This window comes from Macrobrachium nipponense, chromosome 1 (genome assembly GCF_015104395.2).
Source record: "Macrobrachium nipponense isolate FS-2020 chromosome 1, ASM1510439v2, whole genome shotgun sequence".
Lineage (NCBI taxonomy): Eukaryota > Metazoa > Arthropoda > Malacostraca > Decapoda > Palaemonidae > Macrobrachium > Macrobrachium nipponense.
In genome coordinates, this window is record NC_087200.1 from 95,943,037 (window position 1) to 95,958,943 (window position 15,907).

The 15,907-nt window shown below is 37.9% G+C and overlaps 1 protein-coding gene across 2 annotated transcripts in view; it reads right to left on the minus strand.

Moving 5' to 3' along the window:
• Positions 1–2,899: 2,899 nt before the first annotated feature.
• LOC135219496 (uncharacterized) overlaps positions 2,900–15,907 on the minus strand; it is a 63,409-nt gene continuing 50,401 nt past the window's right edge. Inside the window, exons 2-5 of one of the 2 annotated variants that reach the window (XM_064256307.1) lie at positions 11,418–11,442; positions 7,204–8,716; positions 6,931–7,019; positions 2,900–6,555 (exon numbers count right to left, since the gene is read on the minus strand). In XM_064256307.1, the coding sequence (XP_064112377.1) occupies positions 4,431–6,555; positions 6,931–7,019; positions 7,204–8,716; positions 11,418–11,442 (3,752 nt within the window). In that variant the 3' untranslated portion in view covers positions 2,900–4,430. The remainder of the gene's footprint in view (positions 6,556–6,930; positions 7,020–7,203; positions 8,717–11,417; positions 11,443–15,907) is intronic. The other variant, XM_064256308.1, reaches the window with a different exon arrangement.

A 15,907-nucleotide genomic window follows, 5' to 3' on the forward strand; every position in this document is an offset into this window, starting at 1 on the left:
AACTTCCTTGCCCAGACTCTCTTGTTATCCCCAGTCTTAGCCTCATAATACCTCTCATATTCTTTAAAAAAAGTCGCCTATGTCCCTACTACCATATTCCTCGTATTGTGCACATTGGGGTACCTCTCTCATATACACAGCCTTTCGTACTTCCCACTCACTCTCACTCTCACTTCCCCTACTTCCATTCTGACCCCTCTTTCCCTCTTCCAAATACAGCAAATCCACTTCCATACTCACGTCCATACCCCTGACTATGCTCTTCTTACTCTTCTTCTTTCTACCTACCTGTTTCCACTCACCGCTATCCAAATCACTCTCAGCCCTTTCCCCAATGTATTCTGTCCTAGTCTCATCCTGTCCATCACACCCTTACTAACCTTCTTTCCCTTAGTCTTCTTCTTTTCCTCAGCCACTTTCTTATTCTTGTTCTCATGTTTATCCTTATCATGTGTCTTCCCCTTCTATCCCTTACCTATCACAACCGAATCACCTTTGTCACTCGTACTCTCATCCACTTGCTCTTTCACTTTCTTTACCACTCCTGGCCCGTCACAAGACCCAGTAGGCCTACCTCCTTCAGCTCCCTCTCCCATGAATCCCTTCATCATTTCCTGCATCATCTTTTGCATTGCATTCATCATTGCCCTGAATTTTTCATCCATTTTCTCAACCATTCTCTCTTCTGCTCCTTTCACCTCCTCTTTCATTTCCATTTTCGCACTCCTTAGCATTCCTCTCTTTTCCTCTTAACTCGCTCTTCAGCTCCTCACACTCTACCCTCAACCTCTCATTCTCCACTTCCAACCTTCCCTTAGCTTCCCTCACCAACCTCAGCTCCTCCTTCAGCCTCTCTATCTCCTTCAACCCTTCCATCCTCACTTTCTCCACCAATCACACAACTCAATACCCCAATTGCCCTGCAGCTGCCGCACCAACAGTCCCTGTTCGGGCGCCAAAAAATAATGTGGCGGGATCACAAGCTTAAAAAAACAAGTGGCAAAACCCTCCCCACATTAACTTAAGCACTCCAGCTGCCAAACCCACCCTCAGTCACACTTTCTTCTTTACACAATAAAATACACGCAGGACAATTGACCTACACCTATACAAAAACAAAAAAACAACCACAAAACTCATGTACTTACCAACTCCAGATATTACCGGGCTATCCTGTGCTGTCCGCCGGTCGAGGTTACAGAAATACCAACAACATCAACCAAGAACCACAACCCACAACCCAATAACACAACAACACAACGACCAAGGACTACAACCCAACAACAACACAACAACCAAGGACCACAACAACACAACAACAACCATGGAGCACAACCACAACTCAACTACCCAGCAACCAACCAAGGAACATAACCACAACCTAACAACACAACAACCAACCAAGGAACACAACCACAACCTCACATATAACAACAAAACACAACAACACAACAAAAGACCACTGCATAAACAACACAAAAAATCACAACAGCACAGGTATACAACAACTCTAAGCAAAAACACTAACTTAACAACACCAAATAACAACAAAAACACACAACTCAGCTGAATATCACTGCCTTCTCCAAAATGTTCCAGCACAACTATCTGTCACCAGCTCTCACCAAAGACTCCTGAAAACTCACTGAAAACACAGAACTCTAAACTCCAACAGCACCAGCAGATAGCCCAGAACCCACCAACAACCAATTCAGTCATTAACCATCCATACAGCAATTACACCATCTCTCTCTCTCTCTCTCTCTCTCACACACACACACACACACACATACAGACGTTGTCAAATGGAACTCCATAACTCCTCCATAGTATGGTGTTCCTCGCCAATATGCTGAGGTGCTTCAGCTTTCCATCCTACATTCCACGAGCATCTCGAAGAAAAATCCTCAATGTTGACAGCAGACAAACCCTTGGAACTCACGATCATCATGTCCCTCTACTCCTCTGGTCACCCTGTGACCTCAGAGTTCCTCTTTCGTCTATTGTCTCTCTCTCTCTTTTTCTTTCACCACGGACATTGAAAAGCTAAAACAAGAACAAACTTCATGCGTGATGTGCCTGACTACGCACACGAACAGTAGAGGGCGCTGAAATGACTGAAAAGCTTACTCGCTTAAATATTTACTTTTATGTTATATCCTCTTAAATTATATCTACGTTAAAGGCAGGTATGTGACAACCAATATCGGCTTGGATAGCTAAGATACTTCAAATGTCGTGTAAAAGGATTCTGTGTGCATATTTTGCAGTCAATAGGTCCAGTGAAAATAGGGAAATAAAAGATCCAGTCTTCATTTGAGATGAACATATATTTACAAAAACATTTTCGGTAGATGAATTTTACGAATAGTTCAACACAGAAATACTCTTATCAATGCACCAGGTGACTAGAATGATAAAACGACGAACCCCAAGGAAACTTATAGGTTGAGTAAACACGAATAAAAATCAAGATAATGATTAGGGTGACTATTTAGTATATGCACCTCTGTTTATGTGTGCTTTTGTGACCATGTTTGGCTCCTCTGTTATTTGTGTAATTATTTACAGAAAATTGTTTGTGTAATTTGTGTATTTTGCTATGTATATACGTGAATTAATACAATTTCTTCATCAACGTAAATCACATTTAATTGGAAACATCACTGGGAACATAAAATTATCTACTTTATAAAAATGCAAGAGGAAATTTCAGTCTTTTCAAAAAATGCATATATCTTATATAATAGAATATATTATATATATATATATATAACATATATTATTATATATAACCTTCTTTCTCTTTTTTAACAATTTTATGTTAGGTTCAACTTATGTATTCATGTTTTCCTTTATTATTATTTATATATATATATATATATTATATAGTATATATGTATATATACACTTCTTTCTCTTTTTTAACAATTTTATGTTAGGTTCAACTTATGTATTCATGTTTTCCTTTATTATTATTTATTTGTACATTCTTACTACATTTCTTGCTGCATCCGTATATTTTACATTGTATTTTTAGTCTTGAGGATGAGACAAGGATCTCAAAACGTAGACCGTGATTCTATATCATGGCCGTGCTGAATAAAGGAAAACTATGTACCAAGCTTTCTGCTTTAGTACCTTCTTGTGTATGTATACTATATACACACACGGACACGCGCGCGCACACACACACACACGTAACAGTGTGTGTGTGCATTTCGGCAAGACTATTTCCCTTTTACTTCCCTTGACTATTTCATCCAAACTCCTTATTCCCTTCTGCTGGGTAAGTGCACCTCATAATTATCATTTCCATTTTTCCCTCACTAAACTTCCTTTTTCATCATTACATCACTGATTTTAATCCATTTTTCTCCAAATACCCATGTTTCATGCGTTTTCTCTTATTTAAGTTATTTTCATACTTATTAAACTAACTTCTTAATCATACTTACAGCTGCTATAAGTAGGTATCACCTTTTTCTTCTCTAATTTGTTCCTACTTCATCTAGTTAATGATCAGTACACCTCCAGCCATTTATCTTTTTAGCATTATATATGTATGTACATATGTATGTGTGTGTACTCGTTCATGTTACACATGTACTAGTGCCTAGGATTGTGCCCAGGCCAAAAGTACTCTCACAAAACTCTTCCACTCAGCAATCCTCCCTATATCACATACTGAAAGGATTGCGTTATTTTACTTACAAACATATTCCATTACGTGAATCGAAATATTTATCCGCCACTGTTATTTTTTCAGTGAGCAGTAACAACTATACAATTTAACTTGGGAAAGTTAAACAAGAAGGAAAAATTAAACAGTACCATTGGTCACATAAGCTGCACATGGTAGATGTAGTACCATGCATGGAGAATATGACCATTGAGACTTGGTCTGTTTTTGAGATATGAGATGAAAGATGGAAGACTGCTGGCAGAGCTGCTACCTGTAAAATCTGTTTTGAGCATAAAGAACAGGAGAGAACCAGGAATCATTACACTAATTATCAACATCGGAAAAATTTATCAGAAAGATAATCATGAAAAATCCTCATAAAAGGCATAGACCAGTGAACTGTGAATAACAGTAAAGTAGCGATAATCATACACCTCTGATTACACAAATATTTGTCCATATACCAAAACATGAAAATGAATTACTCTTCACCAATACTCTCCTTGTGATGGAGAAAATTATGCAATTTGTATTAAGAGAAAAAATAAGGTTGTTTGTGTTCTGTGAATGAAGGTCAACTTTTAAGTTTCACAACTCTATTTAGGGATCTTGGAAATCTCGTGAACTTGCAGATTAGGAAGGAAAAAGATGCATGCCTATGTACCTTCAAGCAATATCAGCAAAGTGGAAAACTTATCCTCTAATGACCTGAATAGCTTTCTTTAAGTATTTATCAAGAATATTTTTAGAAGTTGTAAACAGAGGTTCGCTTTCTTATGTTTTCTGCTTGGTTCATGAGTTCTTGCTGGAGGCTCTGAAGCCAGATTTGCTGGATGGTAATGGTTGACGCTCTGAATTCGAAGGTCAGTGCCTCCCTTCCTCTTCCTTGTCGAACTTCCAACTTGAACCCATTTTCTGAACTCGAAGGAGGACCTAAATTAACTTGATTCAGCCAAATGTCCCAGACATATTCATAATATGGGGGCTTCTTTTTCGTCAAAATGATAATTTTCTCGAACAAAAGCACTTGGTATATGCCTTCATGGACCACTCTCCTTCGAGTTTTAACCTCCATGGGATCACTCCTTAAAAGGTTTCCACTTCTGTAGAAGTCTATTCTCCCGTTGATAATAGACTCTGACAGGAGTCTCACCTGGGCATCTAGGACAATGTCCTTCAATCTTTGTAATATTTCTGAAGTGTAGTGCTTGTAAACAGCATCCTGACTTGCCACCCTCAACCAGGTCATAAAACATGCAAAGTGCTTCACTGGCGTTATGTAAAGGTTAGCCTCAGTAGAACTTTCCAGTTCATGATGTAGCTGGCATCGAACAACAAAGTAATCGGAATATATCTGGAACAAATTCATGTGTTCATGCAGGTAAGCCAATATTTCTCTGAAACCTTTTCGTTGCGCACTCTCCAGTTCTGGCAGGATCTCCTTATGATGTAGATTGTACAGTTTTCCCAAGAGCATGCACAGACTTTCTGGAGGCCCTATACTGTCGGGATTTAGGAGTGATTCGATCTGTCGGATGTAGTTTTTCTCCTGCGTTATCAAGTGGTTGCAAATATATTCAGGAGAGAATTGCCTGATTTGAGTGACAGGGTCGCCATCAGTTGTCATCAAATGCAGGAGCTGAGGGTAGGCTTTGTAAAGGCTTAGAGGTAGCATCTGAGACTTATTACTTGAAGACATATTATTCTTTATCCTTTCACCTGGGTATTGAATTCTTGTTTGGGATATGATTTTCTGAAAATGTTTAACCCACTGGTCTCTCTGGGGAACTAACCGTACTTTAAATTTGAAGTTCACAAAAGTAACCTGCCCTTCTGTCAGAACTTTCAGGATGAATTCACTGTTATTGTCCTCCACTGGTTTCACTTCCTCTAGTTGTTCTACTCTGTAATGAATTTTATATTTAAAAAAAGAAAGCTTTGAAGAAGCAATCATCAGTAAATTCTCAAAGAGTATCATGTGGTATTTTCTCTTCTGAAGAGGACCCCCTCCATAGCAGAAAATGTCTCCAATCATCAGTAAATCCCCGCATAGCCTTAGATCCATAGGGCTACAGACAACAGATTTAATTGTCATCTCAGTGTTTGCTTGTCTCTTCAAGTTGAAAAGATAGTCAATAGAAGACTGTAGCTTAGTTTTTTCATATTCACTTGCAGTCTTCTTTAAGCCTTCTAGCAACATTGCATAGAAGTTGATACGGACAGACGGTTTTAGGAAATCTGTCTTTAGGCTAGGGAAATGTTCATTTAGGTAAGTAGAATATTTGTGGAATTCTTTTTGTACTGTGGGGGTCATTACCATATATTGTTTATAGCACTGAAACTGTTCATCTTCAAACGCTTCTGCTATGGCTAACAGATCTTTCCCAGCATCTTTTATACTGGAATAAAACACAATGTGGAATTGGTAAAGTAGGCCTATCTTTTTAAACAGAAGATCAAAATGCTGCCTAATGTGAGGGGGAGTCTCATTACACATCGTTTCATATATGCTCATCATGTTTCCTAAAGCTATGATATACTCTTCTTCATTAGAGAATAGGTACAATACATGATCTTCATTGGTTTTACTTTCCACAGGTTGCTCATCCAGCCCACATATGCTGTTATCAAAACACTCGTATATGTCAGGGCCACTGCTTACAGATGAGCAGGAAGAGCTACATCTTGACAGGTCCCTGTGCGTTGCCTCATAATCGTCAGGGGGGTAATTCAAGTAATCTCTTCCTTGGAATCCTTCAGGGTGGTCAGGGATGATGGGTACGAAGGTGGACTGTGCTCTGGGATATGACTGCTCTTTAACAGACGACACTTGAAGTAAAGGTAAGGCTTGATCATCGTCTGTTCTGGAACTGGGTGAAGAATGCATGTTAGCGGAATATCATTGAGTGTTACATACAAATTGAAAATATTGCTACTGTCACATTTATTTTGATCAAATGTGACCTCAGAAACCCATGTCCTATAACTGCACCACATGTAGATTCATTTTAAGCCGAAAAATATGCTTTAATGATCGAAATGACACACTAGAGAACAATTTATTTTTAAGATTAATTTCCATTAATTATATTAATAAATCTTCTGCATATAATTGTACGAAAACCTACACAGTGGTTTTCTGTGCATCAAGAACTTATCTGATACAAGCTGTTAAACTTTCAAACACTGAAAACATTCATGAAATGCAAAGGATAAATTCCAGAAATCTTTGAAGAACCACTCACCTTTCATGTGTTTCCTTCAAGTCTCCTACTAACGTGCTTGTCTTGTGAAACTGGTTATTCAGAGAATGAGATCGTGCATCCTTAGAGCTCTGGAATAAGGGAAAGCTTTTCTTGTAAATTCTCTACATTCAGGACTATGTAAAACTAAAATCAGTGCTGACAATGCAGCCACTGAGGTATGTAGATATACATTTATATGTACTTCTCGCCAATAAATATCTCAAAACAAATTTTAGTAATGTGTCTAACAATAATTAGATAATGATCTCATACCTGCAGTTCCTGAAGGTATTCAGAGTCACTGAAAGGTGGGTTAGAATTGACATTTTGTCTTGTGTCAGGCAAGCTGTGAGTACGCTGTGCACGTGGTATTCTCGACCGAATGCTGAACTTCTCTTCATTATCAGCTGCGAATGGTGCTGGAGTTGCAATGTTTATAACTTCTGTAGTTCTTCTTAGATTCTTTCTGTCATGCTTAGGGTCTCGTTGAATTGGGAGACTTACAGTTTCAGGATCGTGGCCCTTATCTTTTACCAAGTGAATGGGTCTCGAGGAAGGAAGAAGAGCGAAGCAGTTTGTTCCTTTGTTCTGAACTGTGTTGTTTCCGTTTCCAGAACAAATCTCATTTGATACTGTTGAGTCCAAAACAGTGTCTTTTGCTACAAGTGTAGATGGTCTCCGGAAGGATACGAATGACAAGCGTTTTCTTTGGTCTGTATCGGGTTCTTTCTCATGGGATATACTTCTTGTGTAAGGGTATAAATGACTAGCCTTCTTTTGCAAAGGAAAACTACCATATCTTTTAAAGCCAGCATCTTGCAAGGTGTCTGTAGGAATCTGTGTTTTCCGACGAATTAATGGTGAGGCATTTGGTGAAAGAGAACGAGTGGCTGAGCATTCATTAATATCTGAAACACCTTCACTAGTCTGCTGTCCATTAAAAGAACCATGAATGGTTTTTTTGTCATCTGTTAATGATGCATTGCAATAAAAGATAGATTGTGAAGGAGAACGTTTGAAAAGTGAATGAAATCCTTTCTTACTTTCATTTCCAACATGAACAGCAGGTTTGTCATGCTTTGCTGTATCACTGGTAGACTGCAGAGGTTTCTTATGCAAGATTGAAGGTGAAGAAGGCCTAAGTATGGTAGAGAAAATCCTTTGATTCCAAGGATCTTTTGGTTGTGGACTGTCACAGAGCCTTTGAAAGTCTAGGTTACCTTGCTCGCTTGGCCCACCATTATCTTTGAGAGGTTGTCCCATAAATTCACTGTCTAAAACAACAGAAGCGGGTGGCGAAGGATTCGATCTGTGTCTCCCAATATTAGATGACCAACAGTACTTCCAAGAATCCTGATGTGGAACATTGCTGTGATTATTTTGCTGAGGTGAAGGAGCTCTTTGATTATGTTCACCTCTGTTCTGTGAGGTTTTCGCTCTTCGCAGATTATCACCATTTGGTCTAAGAAAATGTTCGTCATGGTTTCTTTGAGGAGGTAATGGTGGTAGACAATTTACACGATCACGCGTCAGTTGCTGGTGATAAAGGTCACGTAATGTTTCGTTTGTTCTTATAAGGGGATCTTCTAGGTTTCCCTTAGGACTGGCGTTTCCTTTACTTATGACTGTACTTTTGGAGTTGTGCTGCAGTCCAGTTACAGGCAAACGAGGTGGACGACGCGTAGATATTCTTAGGGGATCTCTGCGGACAAAAGTTTGCTGTTGTGGTGGCTTGATTAATGGCTCTTCATCACTGTTTCTGATATACATGATTAAGATGGCTCTCCTGGGGAAGAGATGAAAGGCATTACTACTGAAAAAAAGAAAATGTGTATCTTCTTTAGGGATTCTTTAGAAATACTGGTTAAAGTAATGCTGATATAGGTATACAGTCCAGTGGCTGCGGTTTTTAGATAGTTCTTTCCCACCTACTATGTTTTCATCAAAAGATTTAAGGAAAAGGTCTCTTTTTTGACTGATGCTAAATTTATTTAGCTAATAAAATTCAAATCAGTCGTAATTTGTGAAATGGAGACTCGTCTCTGAAATGGTTATATACCTGTATTTTCAACATACTTTTTCAGTCTTGAAGTGTGTAACCATTGATGTTACTTAGAAAAATCATATAAAACAGTGATACTAGAATGACATTTTTAAATATTAATCCGTATAATACAGAATTTATAAATATATATAAGGAGACTTATTTATCTTTTACTATTACAATATTGGCCACTCCCAAGCAAGATAGTAGCTTCAGTGATTTCAGCTGCAGTTAACTGCCATCAGTTAACATAAACAAACGAAACAAATATCAATTTACTGGAGGAACAAATACATTTTTTTCTTTTGTCTTTCCACGAAGTCCACTTGCTACTCTTTATCACATTACTTTCTAGAATCGGTTAACTCCCCTTTGAGGTTTTGAATGCTGGTAAATATCAGGTATATATTGCCTGTAAATCTAAGGAGAGAGATTTAGAGGTTTGACCGCATACTAGAACATTTTGCCTCGATTTTCGATTAAATAGTTTTCTAAATGACTGCAAAGTAATGCATTGCATAATCACAGACACACTATTTGTACCAATGTGTGTGAGAAAACATAAACTTCTGAACTTACTGTGACTAAGAGCATGTATCTTCCATAGCCCTTAGACTTAGAGTAAATATTAAAAACAATGGATGGGTAGACCTAATAATCATTATTCTTTTCAATCGTTCAACAAATTTTCATCCACCACAGCAGAGTTGAAAGATTAAAGATTCAATCATTTGAGATTAATTTTATTGCTCTGATTGTTTCTAGACATGTCTTGTCATCAATGGCATGATGAACAAACATGGAAGAGAAGCTATTATTTATACAAAACTAGAGACTAGAAGGGAAGGTAGCTACCAGTGACAAATCATGGTTAGGCATTAACTAGAGCCAGAAGCCAGAATTCAACATTGAGTGTTGCAGTAATCATTGATCAACCGATGCGCAGGAAAGGGTCTTCTGTCAAATGAGTCTCAGACGTATTGCAGCTACTCTATAGCCATTGCTGCATTGGAAGTATAAAAAAGTTTGATAATGCAATTTTACTGATGGTTTTTCCTCAATAATGCAGCCGTCATGAACTACACTTAACCAGGCCAAACGATTTGGAGTAGCATTAGTTTTATGGCATACCGAAGAATTATTAATGAAATATCCATGATGAGTGAAAAGAAAAGTAAGAAAATGCCTGTCAAAATGGGTGATATGTCAATAACATCAAAAGAGGAAGACAGTGCTAGGTCATGAATAATAGGTACAGGGTACACAATCTGACAGACATACCAGAAGCTGAAGAGGACCTCTGATGTCCTTATGAGTGAATTTTCAGTTTCTGAAGCACAATCAACATGAAAGAAACTCTGGACATGGAAAACGCCGAGATACTATGGTATGACTGTAAACATTATTGTAGCTAAAACTGGGGTGACACCTCGTATACTAATGAGACGGTTTTGAGGAATTCGGGAACTGAAAATCATAGTTAAGTTACCATGGCTGAATGTGGTAACTATAGAGGCAGTGCACTTGCATTAGTTGTAATGAAAATGTCCAGTATCCTTATTCTCAATAAAAAGGTAAGAGATAAGCATGTAGGTTTTAGAAGAGGCATGAACTGCACAGATCAGATTTTTTTCTTAAGACATACATTGCAGGAATGTATATATCCTTTCTGATGTTTTCTTTTATTATTATAAGAAAGCGATTTTGACAGTGTCCACAGACCACTGTCTTAGAAGGTCTTGTGTCACTGTGGCGCTACTGTTAAATATGTAAAGATAATTAGAAAATTTGAATTATTCACGAACAAAGCAGTTGCAAAGTTAAATCTGATGGGGTCTTAACAATTGAATTTTCATTAAACAGTGGGGTGCTGCAGGGGAATGTTATTTCACTTTGTTGTTTGCCCTTTTTATAGATTTTATGGGGAAGAAAGTGGTAAGAAAAAAAAGTTTGGAGTGGCGTAACAATAGTGTAAAGGATTTGAGCCATCTCCTCTTCAAAATAACGCAAATTAAACAATTAAGCATAACTCATTACAGTTCCAGTCACCTGTCACACATTCACACCACTCCTTTATGAGGGATTAACTCTGAATCACCTCTCTTCCACCTTGACTGTACTCGTCTTGCCCTTCTACGTACTAAAATCAAAGACACATCTGGCCGGGAGAAAGATTAATGTCGCCTTATTGAATTGGCCACATGGATACCACATGTTCACCTGCCACGGCGGTCGCATCTCACAAAAGGAATGACAAGCCTGCCCTAAATCCAGATGCCGACGAACTTTCTTCGAACTGATAAAAGGGCGCCACACGTGGAAGATCTGCCTTAGACGAATTCCCACTGCCAATGAGACCATACTCTCCGCACCTGGGCTACCCGCCTAACCCACTTTTCCTTTGCTAAATGGCGTTGCAAGCCTGTGCATACTGTATTCGTACCTGGCAATAGTTTCCCATCGGCGCCCTGAGGAAGACGAACCACATCTTTGAGTAAGGCACAGTGTGAGTTACAAGGTTATGCAGTCAGTCAATCTCTATTCGACTTATTTCAGACCTGTCAAACTACCTGAAACTTTTGCTGGAGATTATAAAAAAAAATGCTGGAAATTTACAAAGAAATGCGAGAGATTCATAAAGCCAAGGCAGAATGTCATATATTTTAATAAAATTCATCCAATAATTCTCAATATACTGCATTTTATCCATCTGCTAAGAACATAGATGCATAATTTCATGAATAAATACACCAAAATTAAAGAAAAATACATGATTATATCCATATGACAAAATGACTGTGTTTATAGCCTGTTGTACATATTATTGCATTGTATTTTATTCGCAGAATATAACAGTGATATCAATTTTTAACATTAGAATGTGCTCGGTTATATACATATGTTGCTAACTAGCTTTCACAAGTAATTCACTGTTTGGTTTATACTCATAGCAAGCCTTATGGGCGAACTCATTCCTCTTACAGGCAATAAGTGATTGTGGTGATTTTATCAAATTGCAGGAGAAGCTAGTGCCAATGCGGAATGCGGGAGGTGTGTTCAAAATGCAGGAGACTCCAGCAAAATGCGGGAGGGTTGATAGGTCTGTTATTTCCTTACATTTTCTCGAGCGAAATCTGTATTCCCCCTGTTGAATTACCCACATTGTTTTTAGTCACTGATAGCGTGACTTATTCCCATTGTATTCTTTTGTGCCGTAAAATAAATCCACTGTTATTAGCATCTGCTAAAAGTGTTATATCGGGAAGTAACGTAACTATTCGAGTCATTAATCCTTTACTCTAAGTGACCAGTAACACAACTTCCCCCTTTTTTTAAACACTCATTGCTACAACTACCCTCTTAAGTAATTATTAACATAAGATTTATGCTAGTGAGATCAGGTATTCAGTGCCTTACATAAGATGCCCCAATTGCAGACCACGTGTACTCGGCAAGGAAAGTTAAGATACAGTTATTTCAAATCTTCGGACATATATTGTTCATAAATGTCACACTTGGCAACTCTAAAAAGGGGACGGAGCTTCAAAATCATAGCGTTCGTTGCTTTCTAGATTTCCATTAACTTTACACCATAAAGATTCTGTAGAGGTTCTATAATCATTTATACTTGAATGTAGAAACAGGCTCTATATTATCGTTAATGTTGGTTTGGTAACGACAGTTCAGGGTAGAATATCAAATCCTACTGTGACGCCTTATTTATAAGTAATGTTTGACACTAAACTGACGTAAAATTCATACGTAATTGAAGACGGATCTTAAACAATGAAAGTGTTTGAAAATTTGGGGTACTTGTGTAAATCGTGAGGAACAATATAGTAAAGAATGAAATATAATGACGATAGAGAGAGAAGTCAGAGAACGCGCAAGCAAAGGCCTATCGATAGAATACTTAATTCATTATATTTACTTTGAGAGATAAAGTGATAATATTTTTTCAACTGTTTCAAAAGGCCTATCTATAGAGATATTCAATTCATTATATTTACTTTGAGATATTGAGTGATAATATTTTTCAAGTGTGTTTTAAAAGTGGGGGGAGAGAGAGAGAGAGCAAAATCTGCTTGCGTGAAAGCTTAGGCCTATTTATAACTATTTAATTTCATTATATTTTCTTTGGGAGATTGAGTGGTAATATATATTTTTAAAGTATATTATAGAAGTGGAGAGAGAGAGAGAATTAAAGTATTGGTGACGGACTTGTGACAGGGGAAAGGCAGGAGAAAGTGATGAGTCGGTGCACAGATTCCTGGGAAACAGGGTGATATGACTGCCAAGATCGTGCTGCACTATGCCAGATGAAATTTGAAGGATCATAATATCCAAGTTAATTCTCTAAGAAATTCATACCCTAATCGTGATTTCATTCGGCAGTTCCCGCAACATTCTAAGATTATAAAAAGACGTGGAAAATTGTGGACATAGGCTGCGGTCATTCTTGCTCTCTTGATATAGTCTGTACTTTTGAAAATCGGGTTTCATCCACAAATCATTCACGAAAAAAGCTGTATTAAATAAAAATATTTATTACCACAAATAACTCAATATTTATTGCACAGGCAATTGAAGTTTTATATCGTGCAAAAAATGCTGGATGTGTTGGGAGATCTTTCAGCCTCACGGCAAAGAAATGCAGTCGTGTAGGGCGTAGCCAGATCTTGTGTTCATTGAAATATTTCCTTGCAATAACGATTATCAGCAATTAGCTATTGTTAGAGCTGGTCTCAAGAGAAGAGACGAATCTGGAAACCCGAGCGCAAAAGTTCCCTCAGCAGGTAAGGTATTATTCTGTATCTTAGGTATTTTATTGTTAGGAGAAAACAAACTTCTAACTGCTACAAGAGTTAGAGATAGGTTATTTCCTAAGCTCTGTGTATGTTAATCAGAGAAGAGAAAGCAACTAACCACCCACCTTAGCTTTTATTATTACTGTGTGTTAGCATACTCCTTCATATTAAGCAGATAGGAAGTGACTTATAAGGAAAGAGTGCCATATTTCCTTTGCTAGGTTGCGAGGAATTCAACTAATGCCTCACACCATTGATATTCTCTCTCTCTCTCGCCGGGCTAGGCAGAAAATAGGAAGAGTTTGGTTCCCTTACTGATTCGCTTATTAAGGATTACATCCAGAAGGATAAACCTGGCCCACGTGGGCCTTCATAGAATTACCGTAGCAATCATCGACCCCTTACCATAACAATAGTAAAGAATAACGATCAATCAGTGCGAGAGTAAAGCCTGGGTCACACACTGGCGATTTCAAACTACGTATGTTGTAACAGCCGAAATTTTGCTCATTACAACCCCACTACGCTCTCATTACAACCAATTTGTTGCGAAAAGGGACGAATCCCCCTTTTAGCGACAAACCTGCAGCAACGTCAGGTTAATTTAAGTAAGCAGAAGAATCAATGACAAGTGCAGGCGGCTACATGACTTCTGTCATGGTTATATAAAAAATGTAGCGAATCCTTATCAAACTGTATGGAGGAGGAAAGTGAATAAACCTGGCATGAGATTTATATTTCTTGGAAAATTCCAATGCAAAATTAACCATGTATATAAGATAAAAACAAAGGGAGCGCTCTAAGCGAAAAGCGTCGCCTAAGGAAGAATCCCTCAAGCCAACTTGAATTGTAGTGCATGATGTAAAACTAGAGTTCGCCATCTACCTTAAAGCAAATTGCTAAATCTTGTACTTAATGAATAAAGATGTGACGCAATAGAGTAATGCGTCGATTGTTCTAGAATTGTTACTCTGTGACGTCACCAAGTTGTGCTCGAGGGTGACGCAGCCCACAGCAACCATTCCTTTCCCAGGTAATAACCAGTGCAGAGTCGTTACTGTGTTACTTAATTGGTCATGTTATACTGTAAGTTTATTGCGGGATATCCCCCACACCCTGTGAATAATGAAGCATATTTAGGGTTTATATTAACAAACGTAAAGTGAGCAATCCGATTATGCGCATTTTGTATCCGATTTCTTGATATTTTTTATTTGTTGGTCCGCCTTACGGACATAGAATTTGCAACAGCCACGTGCCACATTAGTACATCGAATTGTCGTGTTAAATGTTTCCTGCGGCTTTCTTGCGTGTAGTTAACTCATAAATAATGTGTGAGGAAATGTTTTTGATTGCAAATTAATTTATTTTTGTAATACAATTTTAAACCTTATCCCCTCAATCCCTCCACTGAGTCTAGTCCTTCAGACCTTGTTATTGCCCAGACCACCAGGCTAGAACTTAAGTAAGTAAAACGTGAAAAATTCGCGACATAATTCGCCATAAATCGGCATAAATCATAACCAAGTCCCTGAGTTTGACAACTTTGCGCCAAGGATGACGACTTCTGTTAAAAGTTGCCGTGTCATGGCACAACACGCAACAATTTCGTAATGGCCTCTCGACTTACGGCATTTGATCCCGCAAGTTGTAACTAGCAATAGTGAGTTATGGCATTCAGTACAACATACACCATGTACACTCGGCAAGGAAAGTCAGGATACAATTTCCATTAGCTTTCGTTCATTTGTTTTTACTGAAAAGACATATCGCTAAATTTACTCTAGAATATGAAAATATATTGCAAATTATATCATATAAATTAAAATTGAAAAACAAAACCATTCAGATACTTAAAAACAAGATATGTCCGAAGTAATTGGAATTTCTCAGAGGGATTTGTTCATAGAGATCTAGTAGATAGAATGTGGATTTCTGATTGTAGTACTATGAATCACAACGATAATATTTACTCGTTTTCCTTCATGAACGGGAATATTGCATCATCATTAGCGGTGAATGTAATTATTTTAGTTTCTACAAAATGTAATTTATGTTTGTATTTCAAAGCGTTTACAATTAGCTGATGTCAATGGCAGTCAATCTTGCAACGGCTAAGGTAAGT